Genomic DNA, 24,910 nt, shown 5'->3' with positions numbered 1-24,910 from the left:
TAGCGAGTGGGCTCGGCCGGGAAGGGCCTTTGGAGCAGAGACTCAGAGCGTGGGAAGTCATGGGGTGGCTTCTGTGGGAACAGACAGGGACGGGGGTCGGGCACAGAGGGAGTGGGGGCAGACCGGGGTCTGCAGCAGGCAGCAGAGTCCCCAGAGCTTTGGGTCTCGTCGATTGTACCGAGAAATGCCTCATGCTGAAGAGCGAAATGGGGATTTTTCCTGGTCCGGGAAAACCAAAAGCCTGGGAACCACTAAACTCACTCACTAAGGTCCCGCAGGCTCCGGTTCTGTGAAAGGGGTGAGAACCGAGGCCAGAGGAATCGAGGGCCACACCTTCAAGGGGTTGGGGGACATCAGCGGCTTCTAAGCAAGCAAGCTGCAAGCTGTGTTTCTTCCAGAAGCATTCCTGAAATGGTATGGGAGCGGGGAGACCGGAACTGAGAAACCACGGGGTGGCTGCATTCGTCCAGGAAGGGCAGAGGGTTGGTGCTTTTTACACCATGTCGCCCAGCCTTCCCATTCAGCCATCCTGACCTCTTCAGTCCTGCTGATGTGGACTCCAGGCCTGCAGTCTGGCCAGCCCAAAGCCACAGTTCAGAGATGAGTCATCGCGCAAGCTCCTGACTTGAGCTCTGTTTCCGGTGCAGGGGACTCATCATCCATGGCCCTTTGGGGCTGATCAGGGAGCATAATGACCGAGGAGGTGGTGTCCTCCGAGGGAAAGATCTGAGCTGGGCTCCCCTCAAGCTATAGAGAGCGAGTAGGGAGGATCTTTCCTACCACGAACAAGCCACGGATCTGCATCGCAAAGGTGGCTCTTGTACCGACCATGGGTTAAGAGGCTTGTGCTGTGGACAGGCTCCCTGCTCCAGTCCATCTGATCAACGGATCTGAGAGCCTGTTGTTCCAGAGATTTCTACCCCTGTTGTTCTGTCGGCAGGAGGAAGTTTGTTGACCTCATCCCCGTAAGATATACTCCCTTTCTTATCTCTAGCCGGCATCTCTAAATAACTTCCTCCGACGGAAAATTCAGGAACAAGGAGGAATGGAATCCTTCTGTTTCCCAGGCTTTTTTTTTTTTTTTTTTTGGAGGGGTTGACACGTTGACACGTTGTTAACGACCTTACAAACAGAAGCCTATAAGCGCACTTCTCTTTGGGCCAATCTAATAAGCAAAGGTTCGGATTCTGCCTATGAATTATTATTCTGCCTACGAGTTGCCGAGAGGCAAGAACAGGCTTTACAAATGGCTTTTGTTTTACCAAAAGTTTCACTAGGCAATCCTTTAAAAATCAGCTCCCCGATTTACTTTAAATAATACAATCCCACCTTCGGCCCCCAATGAAATACCTGCAACACTTCCATAGACCGGAAAGCCCATCAAAGATACGCTGTTTTGCTTGCGTTACAAGCTAAGCTTTCAGTGAATCTGGTGCCTTCCCCTAGACATTTGATATTTTTTTAAAGTAGACTCTACACCCAGCATGGGGCTCAAACTCGCAACCTTGAGCTCAAGAGTCCCGTGCTCTACAGGCAGAGCCAGCCAGGTACCCGTTAACCTGGACATTTTATTCCCTGCACAAAACATAACAACTACTGCTCAGAAAAGACTGCGTCTTCCTGGCCCGGTGCATCCATCCTCCCCAGGAAGTTACGTGTTTCCCAAGAGTCAACTGTGTTTGTCTCAAACCTGTGTGTGCAAGTTGTATTTGTCGTGGTAATTACAGAACTTAATTAAATTAATTAAATATCACGTTGAGACCCCCTTTCAAGAAACCAAAGCTGGAAATCATAGGCCACGCGTTATGTTTGTGGTTTTGTAAGACTTTCAAAAGGAGCGTTTTCCAACTCAAGCCTCCGACCCTGCACAGAGGGAATGGCAGATGCTCGCATGTTTGTGTGCACAGAGACGATAAAATGTTTAAGGTCTACACCTACCCGATTCGTTTCTCATGAGTTCCCGTCTTAATGGACTTCTCTGATTAACCAACTGATCATCCCACTGGATAACATGGTTTCAATTCTATTAAAAGAAACACACCTGGTTTCTAGTGAGCTAGGGGCACCCGAGTGGCTCAGTTGGTTGAGTCTCTGACTCCCGACTTCGGCTCAGGTCATGATCTCACACGGTTCGTGAGTTCAAGCCCTACATGGGACTCTGCACAGACAGTGTGGGGCATGCTTGGGATTCTCTCTCCCTCTCTCTCTGCCCCTCCCCTGCTTGAGTGCACTCTCTCTCCCCTAAAATAAACAAATAAACATTAAAAAAATCCCCAATGCCTTTCCAACACTCAGATAAAATACCACCTCTTTGCCTATCATGGCATATGAACGCCTATGTGAACTACAAGACCCTGTCTCCCACATCTCCAACCACCCTCCTTCTCCTCAATAGACTCCAGCTCCCTGGTTTCCTTCTCTCTCTCTTTTTTTTTTAATAGTTTATTGTCAAGTTAGCTATATACAGTGTGGTCTTGGCTTCAGGAGTAGACTCCCATAATTCATTACTTAACGTACAACGCCCAGTGTTCATCCCAACAAATGCCCAGTGTTCATTGCCCTCCTCAATGCCCATCACCTATTTTCCCTGCCCCCCCCACCCCTCACCCCCAACAACCTGCAGTTTGTTCTCTGTATTTAATCTCTTATGGTTTGTCACCCTCTCTGTAACTTACTTTTCCTTACCTTCCCCTATGATCTTCTGTTAAGTTTCTCAAATTCCACATATGAGTGAAAACACGCTGTCTTTCGCTGACTTATTCCACTTTGCATAATACCCTCCAGTTCCATCCATGTTGTTGCAAATGGCAAGATTTCATTCCTTTTCATCTCCGAGTAGTATTCCAGTATATATATATCTCACATCTTCTTTATCCATTCATCAGTTGATGGACATCTAGGCTCTTTCCATAATTTGGATATTGTTGATAGCGCTGCTATAAACATTGGGGTACAGGTGCCCCTACCAATCAGCACTCCTATATCCTGGATAAATTCCTAGTCGTGCTATTGCTGGGTCATAGGGTAATTCTAGTTTTAATTTTCCTGGCCTCCTTCTTTATCCTCAAACATGTCGAGCCTTTTCCCTTTCTCCTTCCCAGGGCCATTTTCTGAATTACTCTGCTTACTATGTGCATGCTGTCTGCTCTCTGCACCTCATCCTTAGACCTCCGTCAGTCCCATCACCTGACGGTAGTGTTAATAAAGAGGATAGCCCCTCTCTGCCTTGCCGGTTTCTCCGTCTCTAGGATCTAGAAGGGGATCTGGGGCATAGAAGGCAATAGGTAAATATTTGTTGAATCAGTGCTAAAAAGGACACACAGCATGCACCCTCTTCCAGATCACGAGGCTGGAGGAGTCTGTTTTAGAAAATGACTTACCTCCATCTTTACTGGTAAATAATCTTGTCAATTCCCCAGGATGTAGCCAGACCCATGGACCCCATTCAAGAATCCGGCCACTTAATATTTTCTTTGGGTTGCTAATTCCAACAAACTCAACAAGACAGTCCATTAAAAAGATAATATTTTGAATCTGGAATGTTAAAGGCCCCTGGAATGCACACACACATGTCTAGAATGCAAATGTCGTGGTGCACAAAATGTCTTGAGTCCAGAATTTATGACTTTGTTTTCCAGGGTCAGGACATCTCATGAAGGAAGAACATTGCTGCCTCTTAAGTCATTTTGAATTTTTTTTTCCTTCTCAGAGACTTATTGTTCCCAAAGCAAAAATAACCATAACGTCTAGAATATGCCAGATGTTTAATACACATCGACTTGAATCTCCATACTATGAAGGAGATGTAACTGTACTCATTTTATAGGTGGGGAAACTGAGAAAAAAAAAAAACTTGCTTGAAGGCAGGCCGTTAATGAACGCGAGAGATGGAATTAAAACCTCAGCTGATTTCCTTTCAAAGGATGCGTTCTCCCATTCCACTGAGCTGCTTCTTCCCAAAGTAAAGAATTGTCCAGCATCCTACGTGGAGCCTGGGTCGGGGTGCAATTCCAAGAGTCCTCCCCCACCCCCATTCAGAGAGAAGTCAGGACTCGCGTCTCTGAAATGTCCTCTGTGGTGTTGAAATGTGGGAATGATATCTCAGGGCTCTGGGACCAAGGACTATGAAACGAGGTCCAGACCACAGCACCCAACTCAACCACAGCAGCCCACACACAGCCCCACGGTGAATTTCCGTGGGAACTAGGAGGCATCTTATGACGAAGGGTCCCCATATGCTCTCTGAAGTGACCACCCCTCCTCTTTCAGGGGCCGGTGCCCGGAAACCACCTCCTCTGGGGTTGTTTGCCTGGGACATATTCAGCTGCAATGTGGAATCTTCTAGCTCAACCCATTAAACAGTGTTGGAGGTCACTTAATAAGTGCCAACTTTATGTCGGGGAGTTAGCTGGGCAGTCTGCATGAGCGGCCTTATTTAATCCTGACACACTCCTATACTTGTGCCAATGCTATTGTGAGCTCCATCACACGGATGAGGAAACGGAAGCTGTGGGAGGTTGTCACCTGCCCGGAGGCACACCGTAAGTGGCTTACCTAGGTAGAGCCGTCTAAGGACAGGCAACACCAGAGAATAAATCAGTGCCCTCTTCCACACTTGCTGGGACTTGGCCCCCAGAGATGGGATGGGGGGAGGGTCCCCCAAACCTGAGCTGGCCACAGGGTCTGGAAGTCCTTTGGCTATGGGCTGCAAGGAATGCGGAGAGGGCTCCACCTGACAAGATACTGGGACCGGCGTGTCCTTTGGAAGGGGCTGGTTCAAGAGAAGGACTTCAGCTGAGGGTCTACAAGATGGCAGAACAGGAGGCTGGCGGGAGGGAAGAGTCCTCGCTGAGTTCAGGAAGTGGCCCCTAGAGACAGAGCTGGGCAAGCCCTCCTAGGGATCGTCCTGCACCTCCAACTTGGAGGGGACGGCAGGCCACGGCCCTGCTGGCGTGAATATGGGAAAGAGGCTTGTCAGCCTTTCGGGTCACCTTGGTAACAGAAACACCAGCCATGCTCTGTTCCCATGGTGCACCCATGGTCTGCCTCAACGGGCTCCAGTGGGGCAGTGTCTGTGGGCAGAGGGGTCCTGCGTCGATCAAGGACAAGTCTGGGGAAGGGATTGTCTCTTCCCTTCAGGTGCTGTTAGTAATAACCCCCGTTTTAGTGGAGTCCAACAGTGGTTCTTGGCAGGGGGTGATTTTGCCCCCCCCCCCAGGGGACCCTGGCCAATGTCTGGAGACGTTTTTGGTTGTCCCAACCATGGAGGTGCTTCTGGTATTGAGTGAGGGAGGCTGGGGATGCTAAATACCATACAAAGTACAGGACAGCCTGTCACCACAAGGAATTATCCGGCCTGAAATGTCAATGGTGCCAAGTTGAGACACCCTGGATTAGAGTCATCATTGAAAATCTCTCTTCCTGAAACAGACAGCTGCAGATACAGAGGAGACTGGCCTCAAATCTCCCCAGTGAGCAGAGCTGGTATGTTTCCTCTTCATGTTAACAGCCTTGGAAATCAACACTTCCAGGTGTTACATGCACACATACACACAACCACATAACTACACACACACACGCACACACACACACACACACACACACACACACATCTCAGATGCAGGCACTGTTCCCCTAAACCCTTTGAGCCATGCTGTGGGACAGGTACTTTGCTTTCCCTGTATATAGGTGAAGATGCATAGAGGGTCAGAGAGGTTAAGCAACTTGCTCAAAGCCACACAGCTAGGAAGTGGATTTAGCCATGGCAGATACTCAAGAGGCTTTGGGTTGAAGGGTACGATTGAAAAAACAAAAAACAAAACAAAACTGGAGAGCGGGCAGGAGACAGGGTCTGAGTCCAGGTTGCTACTGATTGGCCCTGGGGCTGGGACCTAATTCCTTACCTTGGGCTTTTGTCTCTTTATCTATAAAATGAAGGACACAGATGAAATCATCTTCCGGATCCTGTGATTCTTTCGGTCTGAATCTTAAAATGGAACCTTCTTCTCACAGGATACATTTTGGTTTCTTTGTCCCCTCCCCCATCCACTACACCTTCCTCCCCGAGCTTGGCCCTCAATTTCAGGGCTGAAAAGCTCATCTATAATCCAGGGGCAGTTAAAGAACCATGCCAGGCTGTGATCAATTAGCGAGAGTCTTAAGAAAGTGGTAATTTATTGCGTTTTGTGTGCTCGCCACGCCAGGAAAGCTAATATATGCTCACAGAAATGGAGGTACAAGACAGATGGCTGAAAATGCACGGCAGCACATATATTTTAAGTCTGTAGGTTTGAGCCAGAAATAAATGAGGGGTGTGACAGCTCCAGGGCAGAATGAGAGAGATGTCTTTTCAGGCAAAAAGGAGAAACCTGCCAATGATTAAATGGGCTAGTTTCGGTGATTCATTCATTGATTTAAGCATCTACGATGAGCCATCCCGTGACCGTGGTGGGAGAGATCACACAGACCCAGACAGTTGTCAAGGACACTCTCTGATGGGTGTGAATAATAGAACACCCTCAGCACTTACAGTCTGACTCATTCTCCGTGCAAATTAATGATCACAGTAACCCTCCGAAGCAGGTCCCATGATCATTCCCATTTCTCAGGTGAAGAAACTGAGTCACCAAGGAGGTTAAGTGACTTGCGTTGGGCTTCTAACCAAGTCAGGTGGCCCAGAGAGCCTGATGTCACCAGGACACTTTCTGCCTCTGTACACATTGCAATAGCTCTCTCTGTGAAATGTTTTAGTGGCTCTGAGTGTCTTTTTTCTCCCAAATGGTAGCATGTGAGAGCGGAAGTCACTTACGGGTGACTGAGCCCAGTGGGTTTCATGCCTCTCTAAACTGCATAAACTCGATGCTTTACTCACAGCTCAGTCTACAAGGTATAGAGAATGTTGTTCTCCTCCTTCCAGGGCCCTGAAGCCAGGGCTCCACAGAGCCCAGTGTGGAGTCAAGTGCTCCTGACCTCTCTCCCCTCCTTGTTCCCATTTGCAGATGATGAAACTGAGCCCCCAAGAGCCTATAGACCAGAGTGGAAAGGACTCATTCCCCACCTGTCAAATGAGGTAGTTGGATCAGCTCCAACATGATTTCCTAATCACCCACTACTCTGTGCCAGGAGGGTCCCTGGGGTCTGAGGCAGAGCGACTGTGAGGACCCAGGAGGCACTTCATGAGGGTCTGGCTCACGAGCATGGCCTCCTTTCACTGGGGCGGGAGGTGGGGGTCTTTGGATCAGCACAGTGGAGCCCTGTCCGTGGATCCCCGGAGGGGCATGTGATTCAGAGTCTGTTCAAGGAGCCCTCCTGCAAGGACCGCGTTGTTCTCGGGTCTGGAACAGACCGCTCTGGGCCCTTGCTACCCGGGGGCCTCGTGAGCAGGGCTGTTACTTTAGAGAGAAGAGTGGTGCTCTGGGTTGAATTGTGCCCCTTACAAAAGATACGTTAGGGGCGCCTGGGTGGCTGAGTCGGTTGAGCGTCCGACTTCGGCTCAGGTCATGATCTTGCAGTCCGTGAGTTAGAGCCCCGTGTCGGGTTCTGTGCTGGCAGCTCGGCGCCTGGAGCCTGCTTCGGATTCTGTGTCTCCCTCTCTGTCTGTCCCTCCCCCGCTCGCACTCTGTCTCTCTAAAAAATAAGTACACATTAGAAAGAATTAAAAAAAAAAAAAGATATGTTGGAGCCCTAATCTTAGGACCTCAGAATATGGCCTTCGTTAAAAATAGGGTCTTTACGGAGATGACGGAGTTAAAATGAGGACACGGGGTGGGCTTCCATCTAATATGACTGGTGTTGTTATAAAAAGGGGGAATTTGGACACAGACACATGGCGGGAAGATGGCCGTCTACAAGCCAAGAAATGCCTGAGGCTACCGGAATGGGCTACCTTGGCTATGGCTGGTAGGAGACTAACAGGGGTGGGGTCGAATCACCCCTGCCCCGAATCACATGGATCCTTTTTGTCTTGACTGATCTTGCCCTCGCGGAGCAGATGCCTTTCTAGGTTTGCCACCGTAAATTTCGGAGCCCAATGGCGTGTGCACACTTTTAAGGCTTCTGATGGGCTGGCTGCGGGAGCATCATGTCTTCTCTTGTAATCTGTGCCTTAAAAGGGTGGACAGCAGAGAACCAGACTCCTGTACTGGGTGCGAATCCCGAGATCCCTGGCATTTGGGAGACACATCGAGGCTTATTCGACAAACAACTCCCGGCCATGAGTGACCGCTGGGTGACGAGGGGAACTTTCATCCCCACCCAAACCATCTCTCTCGTCATCGTTCCTTCTTCCGAATGCCTCCTCACCAGAGGAGCCTGCCATTTACTTTCCTTCCTACCACGTGGGGACAGCTGCTGGAATCTAGGAAGTAGATAGGGGGTGGAATCATAAACAGTTCTAAGCAGAGAAACAGAAAGTCCGCACGGTTTGGTGGAAAGAGAGTTCAGGGTCTCAGAGAAGTTATGGGTAAGCCAATGCCCTACAACCAACCGCTGCTGGTCCTTGGGGAGATCACATGAAACTCCTTGAACCTCAGACTCTTCATCTGTAGAAGAGCAATGGCCGTTTCCACCCTGCCAACCTCACTAGGATTCTGGATGCTTTTGTGAAGTGTTATATAAACTGAATAATCTATGGGGGAACCAGGCAAACAATGGGTGCTTTGGGAAACTAGAATGTCTGGGGGACAGTATCGGTTCCCTATGGCTGTTGTAACAAACCAGCATAGACATGGTGGCTGAAAACAACAGACGTTCACTGTCTCACAGTTCTGGGGGCCAGAGGCCCCAAATCAGTTTCATGAAGCCGAAATCAAGGTGTCAACATGCTTCCCCTGGAGGCTCTTGGGGAGAAGCCATTTCTTGCTCCCGCAGCTCTTGTGGATTCTTGCCTGGAATCTGGTGGGGTTTCATGGATTCTTGGCTGGTGTTTCTTAGCTTATGGGTGCTTCACTCCAATTTCTGCCTCCACGGTCACACTGCCTCCCTCTCTTCTGTGTATCTTCCCGGGCCCCTCTCTCGTAGTCACATTTGTGATCACAGCTAGGACCCACCAGGATAATCCAGGATCATTTTCCCGGGTCGAGGTCTTTAACGTAATCGCATCTGCAAAGCCCCTTTTTCCTTATGAGGCAACATTTACAGGTCCCCGGGGTTGGGACCTGGCATCTCTCGGTGGCCACATTCAGCCCATTAGAAGGATGTTGCCAATTACAATGAGAAGTTGTGTATGTTTGTTAAGAGTTCCCTCAGTGTCATTGCCAAGGAATACATGGCCTGACTTGGCCAGATAATTTATATCCCAGATATGGTGAATGCCAACCCTGTAAGGGGAAACCATTAGCCTCATTTAGCAGATGAGGACACTGAGGACCAGAAAGGCAAAGGATGCTGCCCAGCTTGCAGCTGACGAGTGGTGGGGCAGGAGCCCCAGCTCTAAAGTTGGCCTTCTTACACCCCATCTTCCTGTTGCCTGCAAAACAGACCACTGATGTGGGCGATCAATGTCCTCGCCCCACACGGCAGGCCCGGCTTCCACTCTCAGAAAAAATAAAACGACTCCGGCATCTTTGGGAGACTCGACCCCCCGAGCTTCTGCTATCTGCAAATGCTCAACCTGGACGGCTGGCCCAGCACAGAGCCCAACATGGGGCTCGATCTCCCGAACCGTGAGATCATGACCTGAGCCAAGATCAAGAAGCAGACACTTAACCGACTGAGCCATGTAGGCGCCCCTGTTCTTTCTTTTTAAATCTTGTCCGTGGCTTCTGGAACAGGCAGGGCTATATTCTATGCCCACTGGTTGCCCCCTCACTTATCATGGGCTTTCTTTCACTTGCTTATTATTTCCTTTTTCCATGGGGATTATTTTGTTGCACCTGAGACTTTCATTATAAAGTACATTGAAATATATTAAGTATATTTTGAGAGTAGGAATGGCGTACAGATCAGAGGCAAACAAGACTTTCCTTTTGTTGTGCACAAAAAAATGGAGGAAACCATTTTCTTAAGTGAAAGTGAGTGCTCAGGTTTCAGAGGCCTAAGTGTGGAGGGTTGATAAAGCCTCTTCCCCCAAGCCAGGTCAACTCATCAAGAGCTAATGTTGGAACTCCAAAGGGCCTCTTATATCTGTTATTTTGTTCACCCTTCCAACAATACTGTGAGAGGACGTGGCCATTACTAATACACTCATTTTTCAGACGCTAAACGACATGGCTGATGTCACGGAGCCACGACTTGTACCTCAGTCTCCCCTGTGGGTCACACAACGGACCTGGAGCCCTACCAGACTCCCTGCGCGGCCACAGAGCGGGTGCCGGCCGGCGAACCTTACCTGCTGTGGCCGTAGCTTTTGGGAGCGTGGTACATGAAGACGTTTCCTCGGGCTCTCCTGGCCCAGTGCCTGGCCATGTCGATCACAGGACAGGTGATGAAGTAGTCCCTGGGCAAATGAGGCAGAGGAGGGAGCTTTGTTATACGTAGCAGCTCTATATACCCAGCGTAACTGAAGACACCCCCAATGCCCAGGAGACATTTGACAATGTTTGGGAGACAGTTGTGGTTGTCACAGCTGGAGATGAAAAGGTTCTTACTGGCATCCGGCGGGGAAGGGCCGGGAAGGCGGCTAAGTATCCCACAATGCCCGGGACAGACCCCAGAGCAAGGAATCATCCAGCTCAAAATGCCAACCGTCAGGAGGTTGAGAACGCTGTTCTAGGTTCCCCACGCTTCACGTTTGCTCCCGTTCTGGGGGCTGATGGAAAGATGTTTCAGAAGCACCAGCTTACAACGGTGGGGTTGTGCGTGGGCCGGTACTCAAGCACCGTGCTGTAGAGGGGGCGGGCCTGGTCAGAACCCCACAGACCTCGGGCGGCCTTGGGTCCACCAGGCTCTGAATCCCAGTCAGCGGCCCCAGCATCTTCTTGACCCGCCATATCCTCAGCGGAGAAATGGGGCCTAGGGGACCCATCCTGCGGGGACTCTGTGACAACTGAGGCTGGTAACAGTCATGAAAGTCCCTCAGTGAAGAGGGTTCGTCTCCCCCTTTCTCTGGCTGTTGGGATGAACTCCTTTGTGGAGTCTGGAGGCAGCCAGAGCGTTTATAGGAAAGCTCTACGGTGGGGTGGGGTCACTGGGGTGTGGAAGGGCACATGGGGCAGCCCTGCTTCATCTCCTGAAGAAGAGGGGTAGTGAGCAGGACCAGGAATCAGGCCTACAGGAAAGAGTCACAGCTCGCACCGGTGGAGGGGACACTGCCGAGGGCAGGCGGGGAGGCCACTGTCTGCGCCTGGCTGGGAGGCAATGAGGGCCTGAGCTGGGGCGGGGGGCTGGATTCCCTTGGTGAAACCCTCCTCGGTTACCAGCCCTGCCTCACACCTCAGCTCTTGCCCCAGGGCACAGATGTCTTCAAAGCCCATCAGAAGCAAAGTCGGAGCGAAAGCAAGGGTTTCTAAACTCCAGTCCTGCTTGAGCTCTCTCAATAACCAAGATCAGAGCCAGTCCTGACGGGGTTAGGAGCCAACAAGGGTCCAGAACTTGGACATCGTTGAGCTCTTAGAGTTCAGTCTGGGGCTGGGCCTGCAGAAATAGCTGCTGGCCGCAGGGTTGAAAACTGAGCTCTCTGCTCGAGGGAAAATTAAAGCCTTTCTGGTTCCCAGATTCCCAGTGGGCGGGGCCACGTTTTATTCTGAGCTAGTGACTCTGAGATTGGAAACCACAGACTCCCAGATGGGGAGACCTAGCTGGCCAGGGGGTAGCAACACCCTTCAGGCCGTCCCTTCCCGGCACAGTCCAGTGCTCATCCGTGACCTGAGCGTCACCGAGGCTGGCACCAGTGTGACGGCAGGAGCCCGTGTCCCCTCGGGCTTACCGGGTGGCGTTCTCCAGGGCTCGGGAGAAGGAGGCATAGTCATCAGTGGAGTGCTCCAGGGAATAGTACCATGTTGCAGCCGCCCGGACCCCGGCGTCCGCGTCCTCACCGCCCAGCGAATTCTGCAGCGCCTGGTAAAAGGCTGTTTTGCTACTGGTCCGGCCTTGACTTTCCTCAAATTGCTTAAGAAAAAAAAAATTTAAAAAAAGAGAGAGAGAAAAGAAAGAAAACGCCCTATCAGATTCTGAAAGTCTGGAGTCAGTATCCTGCAAAGCTTGTTCTAGAAATTTCTCTCTGGGCCATGGTGTGAAGCACAGGCATGTTGGAGCCAGGCCGCCAGGGTTCAAACCTCAGCTCTAGCTGTGTGACCGCCAACAGGCGGCCGTGGCCCTCCGTGCCCACCTCTCCCGGCCTGGAAACAGACACAATGAACCGAAACGGAGAACACGCGTGAAGTACTCCAGTGGGTGCGCATAAACGCGAGCCATTATGGCCAGCGGGTATGGGTCACCCTGGGCTCCATCCTTTTACTCCGTCAGCCAGCTCGTGATCCGTTCTGCTAGGAGAGCTAACGTGAGCCTCATCCGGTCACGTGATCAGTCAGCAGAGGAGTGCTTTCTGCGCATTCACGCAGAGCAACAGCCTCTTCTTCCAGACCCAGCTGCGTGCCGGGCCTGGGGAACAGCCGTGGACGCACTGATGAAGCTCCCTGTTCTCGTGGGCCTGGCATCCTGGTGGGCAGAGGCGGGAAAGAAGCAGATCATTCTAGTTTATCAGGGTTCTGGGGCCACGAGGGGAAACAGCAGGTTGAGAGGGATGGGGTGGGGGCTAGTTTTCTCGGAGTGGTCGGGGCAGGCACGCAGCTCTCTGGGGAGGCTTGTCCGAGTATCTTTTCCTCTCTCTTTCCTGCCCCCATCCTCCTTTCCCTCTTCCCTCCCCCCTTCCTTCCTTCCCTGTCCAGACATTCCTGCTCTCTGCATCAGGGCCGTCTGGGAGGACCATCTCCGTGCTCCCCGGGACTCAGTTTCCTCATTTCTGAAGTCAAGGGGCAGCAGGGTGTCAGAGATGCAGCTCGGCCCCTGCGCAATCCTACGCTGTGTGTTTACATATTTCTAGGCTCTTATATCAACAGCGAACTGTGCTTATCGAGACGCCCTGGTATGTTTAAATTGTTTTTGTAAACATTTCCAAGCGTACAGGACCTGTGATTAGAATTTGAGGTGTGGGCATGATGGGGAAGCAACCCTTTCTGTCTGAGACGTTCTTTCAGCCCATCCTGGGGGGCGGGCCTCAGCCTGGCTCACCCGGAAGAGGCTGGACCAAGTAGTGGAACAACTCATCAAAGCCATGTCTATCCGTTCAGGGGAGGTGAGGGATAGAGAGCAGAGAGGCATTCAAAGACAGCGTCCTTTTAATTCTATCTGTAATGTGTGGTTCTTGGGAGAAGATCTGAAGCAGATATGGCAAAATATTAATATCTGTTAAAAATGAAGAGTGAAGGGGCGCCCGGGTGGCTCCGTCGGTTAAGCATCTGACTTCAGCTCAGGTCATGATCTCGCAGTTCGTGAGTTCAGGGCCCCGAGTCGGGCTCTGTGCTGACAGCTCAGAGCCTGGAGCCTTCTTTGGATTCTGGGTCTCCTTCTCTCTCTGCTCCTCCCCCACTCCTGCTCGGTCTCTCTCAGTCTCTCAAAAATGAATAAATGTTAAAAAAATTTTGTTAATGAATAGAGAATACAAGAGTATTCATTATATCAATGACTTTCAAGTCTTTTTCAAAAACATTTATTTACTTATTTATTTATTTTGAGAGAGAGAGAGAGAAGGGGAGAGGCAGGCAGAGAGAGAGAGAGAGAATTCCAAGGAGGTTCCACTCAGCACAGAGCCTGACGCGGGGCTCAATCCCACGACTGAGATCAGGACCCGAGCTGAAATCAAGAGTTGGACGCTTAACCAGCTAAGCCACCCAGGCGCTCAAGTATTTTTGACCATGATCTATAGTAAGAAAGACATTTCATCCACCAGAACACATGCACACACACACACACACACACACACACACACACAGGCCAGAAATACTGTTCATGAAGGACCCTCATGCTCCTGGCTCTTACCATATATGACAGACCTGATCGTTTCCATTCCAGTCTATTCTAGTCTAACCCAGTCTGCTCAAAATCTTGCCTGCAAACTCTTTAACTGACTTCATAACCTACTAGCAGTTCAGGGGAGAAACTGCATTATATTATTCTCTGCCCTTTTCTGAGTTTTTGGAGTATTCTATGACAGAAATACCAGCACCCACGCGCGTATCTCCCATTATTGCCAAACATTTAACATGCGTATTTCACCAACGTATCAAAATCACCACGTGCATTGGAAAATCGCGTGGAATCGTTGCCAGATTGCAACACGACATGCATAGAAAGGGCGGCTTAGCACAGCTCTGGGCACACTGTCAACAGAGGGGAGTATTATTGACCTGTTTCCAGGCTAGGGCAGGGGCTCTGCACCCCCTCGTGATGCTGTGCTCAATCCCCGGATGCTGGTAGTGTTTGCTTGTCAGCTGCTCCAGAACTACCATGCAGCACAAGGGGCCCACGGTGTTCAGCACGGCACCTAGTTGTGGGTTCTCGGTAAATGTGTCGGAAAGACGGTTCATGAAGATACCGGCCTCTGTGGAGATAATACAGGCTCAAAGCTACAAATAGACACCAGAGTCCGACCTCCTGGGTTCAAATTCCCAGAGTTGGAGAGGCCTGAGCTTGGATGCTAGCCCTCTTACCTTGGGCAAGTTACTTAATCTCCCCGTGCCTTTGTTTCCTCCTCTGCAAAATGGGCACAGCGATATTACCCTCTTCATGAAACGGTCATGCGGTTACACGAGATGACACCTCCACACTTCTCAGCATAGCGTGTGCTATTATTGCTAGATGTTTGTAGACTCATCCTTGCATCCCGCCCAGATGGGTCAGGGATGCCCATGTCTTAGAGGCTACATCGATGCCGGTCCCGTCGACAACCCCTCTTCCCTGCTGCAGAATGACTGGCCCCATCTAAAGGGCACGGCCCCTTCACGAGCTCATCGGAAACAATTTCCACGATGAGGCGGCTTTTAAGAGTGGCAGACCACCAAGCCCTGGCGGTGCTGGAAGCAGTGCCTCTGACATACAAGAGTCTAAACAGCTCCCCAGCTAGGAAGCTGGAGGGACGGGCCTGGTTTGTGCGCCCAGGAGACCGTGATTGCTTTCACATTTTCAGGGGATCTGAGCCGGAGGCTGAGACTAGCCAGGGCGTGGCCTTGTTGGCCGGTCATATTCTCCAGACGGATGGCGTGTGGCCTCCCGGCCCCCTGGGACCACGCGGGACTGCGAAGGGGCCCGTTTCCAGCAAGAGCCACATCTCTTCATTCTTGGCCGGGACCGAAGCACAGATGCTGTTTCTAGTTTAATTAGAGAGTCAGCAGGAGGGATGGGGGCCACCACGTGACTCCCAGCACCGACTTGCACAAGCTGTAATTACAGGCGCTATCCGCCTCCGAAGTGGGTTTGCTAGGGGCTGGGCCCTGTTAAGGGCCATCAAGAGCTGGCTCATCGTCCTCCGTGTGTGTGTGTGTGTGTGTGTGTGTGTGTGTGTGTGTGTGTGTGTGTATGTTGAAAGGACTGCCGTTAATATGTCCTACAGAAAAGTTCCAGCCTGTTAGGAAACTTCTGAGACCGCGAAGGGCTCCCGGGGTCCGGAATGCCTCGTGGCCTAGCCCCCAGAGCACGGGGTCTGTGTTTGAGAGGTGCGGGTTCGAACCTGGCTCTGGTGTGGACCTCGGAAGATTCCCTGCCGTCAATAAATCTGCTCAGGGAATATTCCTCTCTGGGCCTGGGGCTGATGCTAGAATCAAATGAATGAATGATTACCAAGCGGCTGACACGCAGGTGACAGCACATATCCCTTCTCTCTCTCCTCTAGCCAGTAAATCACTGAAAATAAATGTCCTTATGTTCACTCCAGGGTTGACAGACGTCAACCTGCTTTGCTGCAGGGCCTTTACCTTCGATCCACTATTCCTGCAACAAATTTCTACCCAGTGCCTGCACCTGCCAGGAGCGTCTGGGATGCATCAGGGAACAACACAAGATGAATTCTCTGCCCTCTGGGGGCTTCCAGTTGAGCTGGAGAGCCTGATGGGTACATGACAGGTTTTGTAATATAGAAAGTTCGGCGGTGAAAAGGATATGACACAGACGAGGCCAGCAGGGCTGGAAAGGGGGTGGGGGGTCCCGGACGGCGAGGGCTGAAATTGTAAATCAGATCATCAGGGTGGGCCTCAGGCCAGCGCACTTGGGGAGGTGAGGGTGAGGGTGTGAGCAGCCGAGCGGGCAGGAGCGGAGGCCAGTGTGGCCAGTGCAGGGGATGAGGGCAGGGGAACCAGAGATGAGACAGAGGGAGGGAATGGAGGGTGGAGTGGCTGGTGTGGCCCCACCTGTTGCTTCAGGAGGGGCCGGGAGAAGGGCCCTCCGTTGTGGTTTGCAGGTGCCGCCCGCCAGGGATGGGGGTCCGTGTCCGGGAGAGGCAGAACAGCCAGCTGCCAGGGGCCTTTGAGTCGGAGCCCCCTGTTCTCTGGGCCAGTAAGGAGCTCACTAGCCACTGCTTCCTACTGGCCTCTTCTCCTGCCACGCCAATCCCTTGATGCGGCTGCAAACCCCATGGTGATCTTCAGAGATCTCCCCACACCCTCCGGGGCTCTGATGCGGAGAGAGATGGCCGTCTGGAGCCCTCCCTGAATCCCGCCCCTCTTCTTGGACCAGGCAACACGTCCTTCCTCTGGGGCTGGGGCCTCGCTGCCCAGGGCCCCCGGGATGCCCCCCTCCACTTCTTCGGTGGCGTCACCGGGCAAATCCCCTCTCATAGGACCTTCAAGGTGTAGCTCTCCACGACTCCACCCCCACCGAGGGCTAAATGCCGACGGATGTCCCTGCCAAGGATGGTCTCTGTCTGTATGCCCCGCCCCCGGGGCGCACACTCAGCAGGAGAGTCCCTTTAGTCCTTACCCCACAGCCATCTGGCTCCTGCCCTGTCCCCACCGGGCCACCGTCTCCAGGGCCACTGATGGTGCCCCTCGACCCACCCGGGCCAACGCTGCCGTCGTTCACCATTGCCGTCCTGGGTCTCTTCCCTCCTCCACTCAGGGATCCTCCTGACTCCGTTTCCGGAAACCGCTCTGCTCCAGGCTCCTTTCTGGAACACTTCTGCTGTCCTGCCCACTTCCACTTGCTGAGGTCCCCCAGCTGCCATCCCTGCCCTCTTCCCTTCCCTTTCTGTCCAGGCAGGCTGAGAGGCAGCACTGATTCTTCCCTTTGCTTTGATAATGACCGGTAGGTTAATGGTTCCTAACTCTCTCTCCAGCCTGCACTTCAGCCCCGCATATCCAAGTATCTCCCACCTCCTGGGAATCTCTCGGGTCCCTGGAACTCTGCGTGAGCACAGTTTAACTCCATTGTCTACACATGTTCTTCCTTACCTCCAGACCCTTTCCCTGTGCTTTTTCTGTCCTCAGTCACCAAGACCAGCAGCTGAAAAGAGACACGCTAGCTGCCCCCCCCCTTACTCTCCCCTCCCCCAACATGCTACTGCACCCCAATCCTAGTACGTCTTAACCACTGTCCTGTCCACTCCTCCTGCCCTATCTTTGCTCATTCCCTCATCAGCTTCTACCCCATCCTGGAGCAGAAACACCAACACTATCTGTGGCAGGTGGGGATTCGGGGAGAAGGGTACACAGAAGGTCCTTAATTAATTTTGGTACACTGGTTACTCTTGGAGTCATGCAGCATGGTTATGGCATCATAGGTTTGAGAAGAAGAGACCCAGAATAGAATTTCCAAAGGAAAAACAGGCAGTCTGTCAGAGGTCACCTGATTCTTGCAAGTCTGCAGGGATAGAGGCATGAATTAATGGATGCCCCCCCCAGAATTCTCTAGAGCTCAGAGGTAGACGGAGACAGATATTCCTTTGCTCATTTAGTGGATATAAATTCAAGGCCTCCTGGGCCAGCAGCGGAGGATCTAAATGAACACGGCACGGTTCTTGCCCCGCAACAGAGCTGGTAAAGCTGGGGAGGCAACTCATCAGTGAGCAAACCACCCCATGAAAACTGGTTAAGGGTTTGCATCCTGGTGCAGAAGGCGTGGGAGGCACCGTGGTCACGTCCTCACCCGCCACGCTCCCAGATCCAGTCAGCAATCCCTTCCCCTCACCCCCCGGGGATGGCCCCCATCCACGTCCCTGGGGACCCAAGTCCTGTCCCATCCAGCAGCCCAACCTCTGACCTCCGCTCAGTGACATCCGACCCTTGACCTTCCTTTCAGAAACACGCTTTTCTTGGCTTTTGTGACATCAAATTTTCCTGGTTTCCTTCCAAACCTGTATCTACAGCTCTGACCTCTCGCCTGAACTCCCACCGTGTACGCCCAACTGCCAATCCAAGGTTTATCCCAAACCTGGTTATTTCTCATCGTCGCCATGCCTACCATTCCCATTTGACTTATTAGCTTGCTTCCTGGACTTCCTAACCCAGGCCGATCCGGTCTCTACTTTGTTACCTCTCCATAGTCCGTTTTCATTAGAGTTGCCAGAATGTTCTTTTAAAAGAAAATAAATCACTATAACCACTCCCTAGCCTAAAACGTTCCAGGGGCGCCTGGGTGGCTCAGCGGGTTGAGCGTCCGACTTTGGCTCAGGTCATGATCTCGTGGTCCGTAAGTCTGAGCCCCACATTTGTCTCTGAGCTGTCAGCCTGCTTCGGATTCTGTGTCTCCCTCTCTCTCTCTGCCCTTCCCCCACTCACACACACTCTCTCTCTCTAAGATAAATAAAAATTAAAAAAAAAAAAAACCTTCCAGTGACTGCCCACTGAAAGTAGAACAGAATCACTCTCCTGATGCCTACAAGATCTCATCTAATGGGTCACCTCCAACATATCCAACTGCTGCCGCTGCCCCTCCCTCTGTGATCCACAGAAGGAGATCCTAGCTCTCCAGCCTTCTATGTCCCCCAGATCTCTGCCACAGGGCCTTTGCACTAACTCTTCACCCAGCTCTCCCCACAGCTGGCCCCGTCTCATCATTCAGGTCTCAGTCCTCCCTGCCAAGGTACCTTGGATTCATGTTTCTATTCTCTTCAGCACTTTTCAAGATCTGAAATTCTTTTAAATACATATATATATTTTTTTATTTTAGAGAGAAAGAGAGAGAGAGCATGAGTGGGGGAAAGGGGCAGAGGGAGACAGAGAGAGAACCTTAAGCAGGCTCCAACTCAGCATGGAGCCTGAGGTGGGGCTCAATCCCACGACCCTGGGATCATGACCTGAGTTGAAATCAAGAGCCAGACACTCAACCGACTGAACCACCCCAGGCGCCTTAAGATCTGAAATTCTTAATGTATTTGCTCAGCCATCATTGTCTGTGTCCTCTGCCCGGAATGTGAACTCTACAAGCTGGGAGCTTTATCTGTTGGGGTGACGCCTTTCCCCCAGGGCCTAGAAGAGAGCCCCTTAATAAGCATACATTGGACGTGTGCATGAATTCATGCAGGGGCGTTCCTGGCTCTTCCACGTGCTGTGGATGTTAAGGGACAAGGAGCCAACTTCTCCACCAGGCAGAGCAGGCCTAGTGCCCAGGGCCCACCCACCGTAACTTTAGGGGCCTATGGAAAAAAAAAAATGTTCCTTTCAGTTTAAGACCAGAAGAAAGAAAGAAATGTAATAATAATGAATTTGTAATAATGAATCCAGCATGGCTCACGTTCATCTTCACTAATGCGATCATAAAGTATTTTTACTCTTTCACGGGGGACAAGCCAACCCCGCCGATCTCCAGCCTTTCTCTGAGCCGAGCCTGGTAATCCCACCTGGCAGGGTTTCAGGACACTCAGACAAGGCGCCCTGTGTGAGCCTGGGGGCTGCAGCACCGCAGCCGAGGGCTTACGGTGCTGCAGGGCGGTCCGGAGCCCAGGACCCGAACAGGGCTCCCTGGTGTTGGGAGCTGTCTCCTCTGCCTAGAAGCCCCCCCTGATCGCACTGCAGGAGGCAGGCAGGGCTGCTCTCACTGCTCCCACTGAAGGATAAAGACAGCGCAGCTCAGGCTGGCTAAGCAACTTGCCTGAATTGCATGACCGCAACCAAGAATCGAGACCCATTTTTCTGATTCCAGGTCATGGGCTCTCCACGGGGCCCCCGCCATGCCCGAGTCCAGACCCTAACACCCACCTGCCCGAGGGCCTCTTACTGGAAATGGTGTGCACTCGTTGGGACTCTTGAATGCTCCCCCTGCTATAATCTGTCACCAAAGGCTTGATTTTCCTGTGCTGGGGCTGGTGCCAGCGCCTCGGGCTGCCAGGTGCTGCTTCCAACTCTCAGACGGGCTGCCTTCCCCTCCCCACTCCCCGAAGGGCCCCCACTCCACTTGCTCCTGGACGGGGCCAGCTCCTGCCCAAGCTCGGGGCACGGTGGCGGCGCTGTTTCGGATTTTTCTCGCCTTCCTTGGAGATGCTTGTGCTTGGAGGGGAAGGCAGAACAGTGCATCTTGGAACAAATCTGCTTTTGATCATGCAAATTAATGCCCGGTTAATGTAGGCAGACTGTCAATTTCACCAGTTAGAGAGAGACACAGAGAGAGAAAGAGAGAGAAAAGAAGGGAAAAATCCCTACCACAGCGGCTGATGAATTTCAACAGAAAGCTGCTACTTCAGTAAATAAGATCATTCTCGGAGAGCGGAGCCTTTCCAGGCATCTCAGGCAGCCGTGATGCTCCACGGGTACGTTGTTAACTTTGCTCGTGTCACTGGGACGCTGTGTGGACCGTAGCTGGCCTGGGGTGGTAGGTGGGTGAGGATTCTCACACAGACTTGCTGGAAGCCCTGCCCACCCACCCTCCTTGGTCTGCGGGATTTGGTGGGTCTCTGCTGAAGTGATGGGTGGGTCCAGGGGCTCATTTGGGGCGGGAGGGACGCCTACCACTCCTGTGACTTCCCCTGGGAAGCCGGACGGTGTGTGTTTGTGGGTTGGGCTCTGGATGGTATGAATGCAGGGTTGGCATAAGGAAAAAGCGTGTGTGTGCGTCTGCCACGATTTGGAAAACCGGCTTGGGTCAGGCGAGGTGATTCGGCGGCTGTACGTCCTTTGTATCCTTGCTTTCCCTGGATAATTCTCTGCATTGGGGACAATAGCTTTGGGCACTAATCACGGTAATACAGCTGAAGAATTCAGGGCAAAACTAATGTTTATTGAGCACATACTATTTGCCAGACACGGCTGCGTATATGGTTTCATTCAACAACTTAATGACGGTCTTGAGTAATAATCTCCCAATTTTACAGATGGGGAACCCGCGGCTCAGGTTCTGGGGGACCCAAATGCTCCTGCTTATATTCTGTGGACATCCAGGATGCTCCCCCCGCCCGCTGACAGCTGGCCTGGGGGATGGGGTCCTGGTCGGTTCCTTCATCATTGTGATACTCCTGCTGGAGATGCCACTGTGGGTCCAGCAACCCCCTCGTCCCCTCTCCATAGAGTGTGTATCAAACTGTATTTTAATCATTCACTTTTGCTCATTTTCTGTCTCCTTACCTGACTGCGAGCTCCTTGAGGGCAGGGACTTAATGCGTGTTTATGCTCCAAATACCCAGCACAGCATCTGGCACGTAGTAGGTGACCTCTCTGAGTGTCGCATGACAGAAACAAACGGATCTCTGTGCTGGGGAAATGTGCTGGACACCTGCTCTAGGCTGTGGTGGTTTTCTGCAGCGTTCTGCTTCTCAGCACAGATGGGCGGGAGAAGCGGGCTGACTCGGAAGGATTCAGGAGAAGGAATCGCTGAGATTGAGGCCCTCTGGAATGGGCCATCCTGGGATAGCTGGTCCCAGGTACTATGGAACCTTCTGGGGGGGGGGGGGAAATGGAGAAACCTACAAACCCAATCTGAATGAGGGTCACGAGGGAAGGCAACACAGGGGCGCTCACGGGCAGGGTGTTTCAATACTGTGTAGAAAGGGCAGCTGGTGGCCAGGTTCCCACTCGTGTGTCCGCACTAGTGTTGCAGTCCTGTGTTGGCCAGGCTTCCGAGGACTCCTCGGAGCTCCGATGGTGTCTGGGAGGGTGTACAGGGGGTGCCGATGCACTTGCCGTCCCTGGGTTTAGCGCACGTGGGGTGGTGAGCAGAGCACCCCATTGGGAGCCAGAGGATCTGCAGTGGAGACCCGGCTTGGCCCATGACTCATGGGATGATCTCTGGAAGCCGCTTCCTCGACGAAATGGTGTTAAATACCAGTTCGTGGGCAGGTGAAAGTGCAAAGCCGTCTGCACCTCACAGCCCTGGTGCCAGCTGTGTTTGTGTGCACACGAGTACCCACCACCCTCGGCCGGTGAGAAGCCCTTGGAGGGAAGACCCGGCTTTTCCCGGCCGGAACAGGAAGAGGACGACTCTGGAGTTAGATCTGGATTTGAGCTCTGCTCTCTCTGAGCCGCTTTCTTGTCTGAATAAATAACAGATAATGGATGATAATCCCTGCTTCATAGGGTTGTTTGAGGATGAACTATTTCCTTGAAGGCTCCTAGGTTAGATTCCGGCACACAGTGGGGTCTCCCCACTGGTGTCCTTTCGATCTAATCAAGAGTCGTTGAGCCCTTACTGTGGACCACTTTCCTAGGCACTGGAGATAAAGCAGAAAGCAAAACAGATAAAGTCTCAGTGTTCGTGGGCCTCGCAGTCTAGTTGAGGAAGAAATACAGTAGATAAACAAATATTTAACACATCAAGGGGTGTGAATGCGGAAGATGGGGCGGGGGGGGCAGGATAAGGAAGAGGGAGAGAATGTTAGGGATACGGCTGCCCTTTCCACCTGAGGGGTCAAGCAAGTTCTCTGAAGAAGCAGACCCTGAAGGAGGTGAGGCGATGAGTTATCTGGAGAACCTTCTGGAAGAGGGAACAGCCAGTGTCAAAACACTAAGATGGGAGCGTGCTTGGCATAGCTGGGGAACACCAAAGCCGTCAGTTGGGATTAAGCGGAGAGAGCAAGGCGGGTAGCAGGAGGTGGGGTCACAGAGTGAATAGGGGTCTGCATCGGGTAGTGGTCTTTCAAGGACTATGACTTCCTCGGCAGGAGCTGAGGCCACCGGAGGGCTTTGAGCAGGAGGTGGGGGTGGCAGGATCGGACCTAGTGTGAAGGGATAGCTCTAGCCACTGTGGTCCTCATAGACCACAGTGGGTGCAGGAGCCGGTTGGGGGCTGTTACGAAAGTCCTGGAGAAGGCTGGTGGCATGGCTCAGGGTGGTGGCAGAAGAGACAGTGAGAGGTGGCTGGATCCTGGACGCACTTGGAAGATAGAGCCAACCCGATTTGCGGACAGAATGCTGGCAGGGTGGAGGAGAGCCGAGGGAAGGCGACCTTTAGCCTGCAGCCCGGCACACAGAAGCAGGATCACTGTTCAGTGAGATGAATTCAGCAGAACATGCACGTTGGGGCGGGACGCAGGGGAGTCGGCAGCTCCTTCTGGGTATGTTAGGAGCTGGGAGTTGTAAGACGTGTAAGTGACGATGGCAAATAGACTGTGAGCCAAACCAGTCTAGGGCCCCAGGGAGAAGCCCAGGCTGGGGGTGTAAGGCAGGGCTGGAGGCACACGTTCAGGAGACAGCAGCACGTAATGGCATCGGAAGAGAGACGCCAGCTTCAACTCCGACCGTCACTATGTCCTGCTCCCTCTCGGTTCCCCGCATCAGCACCCGGATGGGTTCCCGGCAGGACCAGGCTCACAAGATCACAAGATCAGGGGCTGCGCTAGCACATGTTCAGAGGAGAATGATGGGAGAAGGGAAGTAAGAGAGGGAGGCTCTAACCAGGAGTAAGTGTGCCCAGGGCGGGGGTTTGGATAACAGCCGTGGAACAGGGCTGGCCGCTGCTCCGCCATGCCCTCGGAGCGCCTTCCCTATTCTGGTGCCCGGGCTCGAGGGCACACTTTGCCAGCCACGTCCTGGTCTGGGCCGTGAGCTCCTGTCAGCAGACACAACCTTTCTTTGGGCGTGCGCCCAGGAAATATCTTCTTGAAAGCCTCAGAGGGAAAGTCAATGAGAGGATGGAAAACGCACTGTTGAGGAGGGACCCCAGCCGTCTGGATCCAGGCTCCTGGCTGGGTGGGTGGGGGGCTCAGATTTTCAGGAAAGAGCCGGGAAACTCTCCAACATGCTACAAGAGAGGACCAGGGAAGACCAAGGTGGCCACGTGGCCACATAACCCTCTTACAATGGGCTGGCATAATCAGATAATACAGATCAGGGCTGCCCTCTGGGCCACCACAGCCCCAAATTCGTAACAGCCCGCAGCCCCCAGGTCGTGGAGGCTTTTCCACTCCGGGTGGAGGGGTCCCAGGACCTGCACCCCCCTATCTAGGGTGATCCCCAGGCTCCTGGGAGTATAAAAGTAGCCCTTCCTCTCTCTAAAGTCAGAGATGGCTGGCATAAACTGTCAGCACGCAGTCCAAAGAATCAGAGCTGTGTGCATATTGTCTCTCCAGCACAAAGATTCCCACATCCCCGCAGGGCAACATTAAATGAGGGGTTGCATGGAAAAGGGGCCAGGCCAGTGGCCATTTCTGTCCACTGTGCCCATGCCACAGCGCGGTGCACCCCGATGGGGCAGCACGAATCTAAAAACACTCATCTCTTTCCCATGCTTTAAATTTGTTATGTTTCCACGAATCTTTTGTAGCAATGCCACATATTAGTACAGGAGCACACCTGTGCATAATTTCTACTAAAATGATTCCACTTACTACCTTTGAACTAACGAGGGGCTAGATCAAAAGTCATCCAAAGATCCACAACTTGAGAGAAGAAAGGCTGGGGCCAGTGGTGGAGAATGGGCATCTTGTCAGGGCTTCCTGAGTGTTAGTCTGGTTCAATAATTAAGTTGCAGCCCCTTGAAATAAGGGCCGTGTTATACGTGGGTACTCGGCAGAAAGATGTAGAAATGGACACAGAAATGGATCAGAAATGTAAAAGTTCTT

The 24,910-nt window shown here is 52.3% G+C and overlaps 1 protein-coding gene across 4 annotated transcripts in view; it reads right to left on the bottom strand.

Moving 5' to 3' along the window:
• TG (thyroglobulin) overlaps positions 1-24,910 on the bottom strand; it is a 259,920-nt gene that overhangs the window by 9,400 nt on the left and 225,610 nt on the right. For 3 of the 4 annotated variants that reach the window (XM_045049596.1, XM_045049595.1, XM_004000124.5), the window contains 2 exons: positions 11,864-12,045; positions 10,328-10,435 (listed from right to left, as the gene is read on the bottom strand). In XM_045049596.1, the coding sequence (XP_044905531.1) occupies positions 10,328-10,435; positions 11,864-12,045 (290 nt within the window). Of the gene's footprint in view, positions 1-10,327; positions 10,436-11,863; positions 12,046-21,114; positions 22,562-24,910 lie in introns of those variants that run through there. The other variant, XM_045049597.1, reaches the window with a different exon arrangement.

The sequence above is a fragment of the Felis catus genome, chromosome F2 (genome assembly GCF_018350175.1).
Source record: "Felis catus isolate Fca126 chromosome F2, F.catus_Fca126_mat1.0, whole genome shotgun sequence".
NCBI lineage: Eukaryota > Metazoa > Chordata > Mammalia > Carnivora > Felidae > Felis > Felis catus.
The sequence above is the reverse complement of the archived record's forward strand: the minus strand, read 5'-3'. Positions and strand labels throughout refer to the sequence as shown.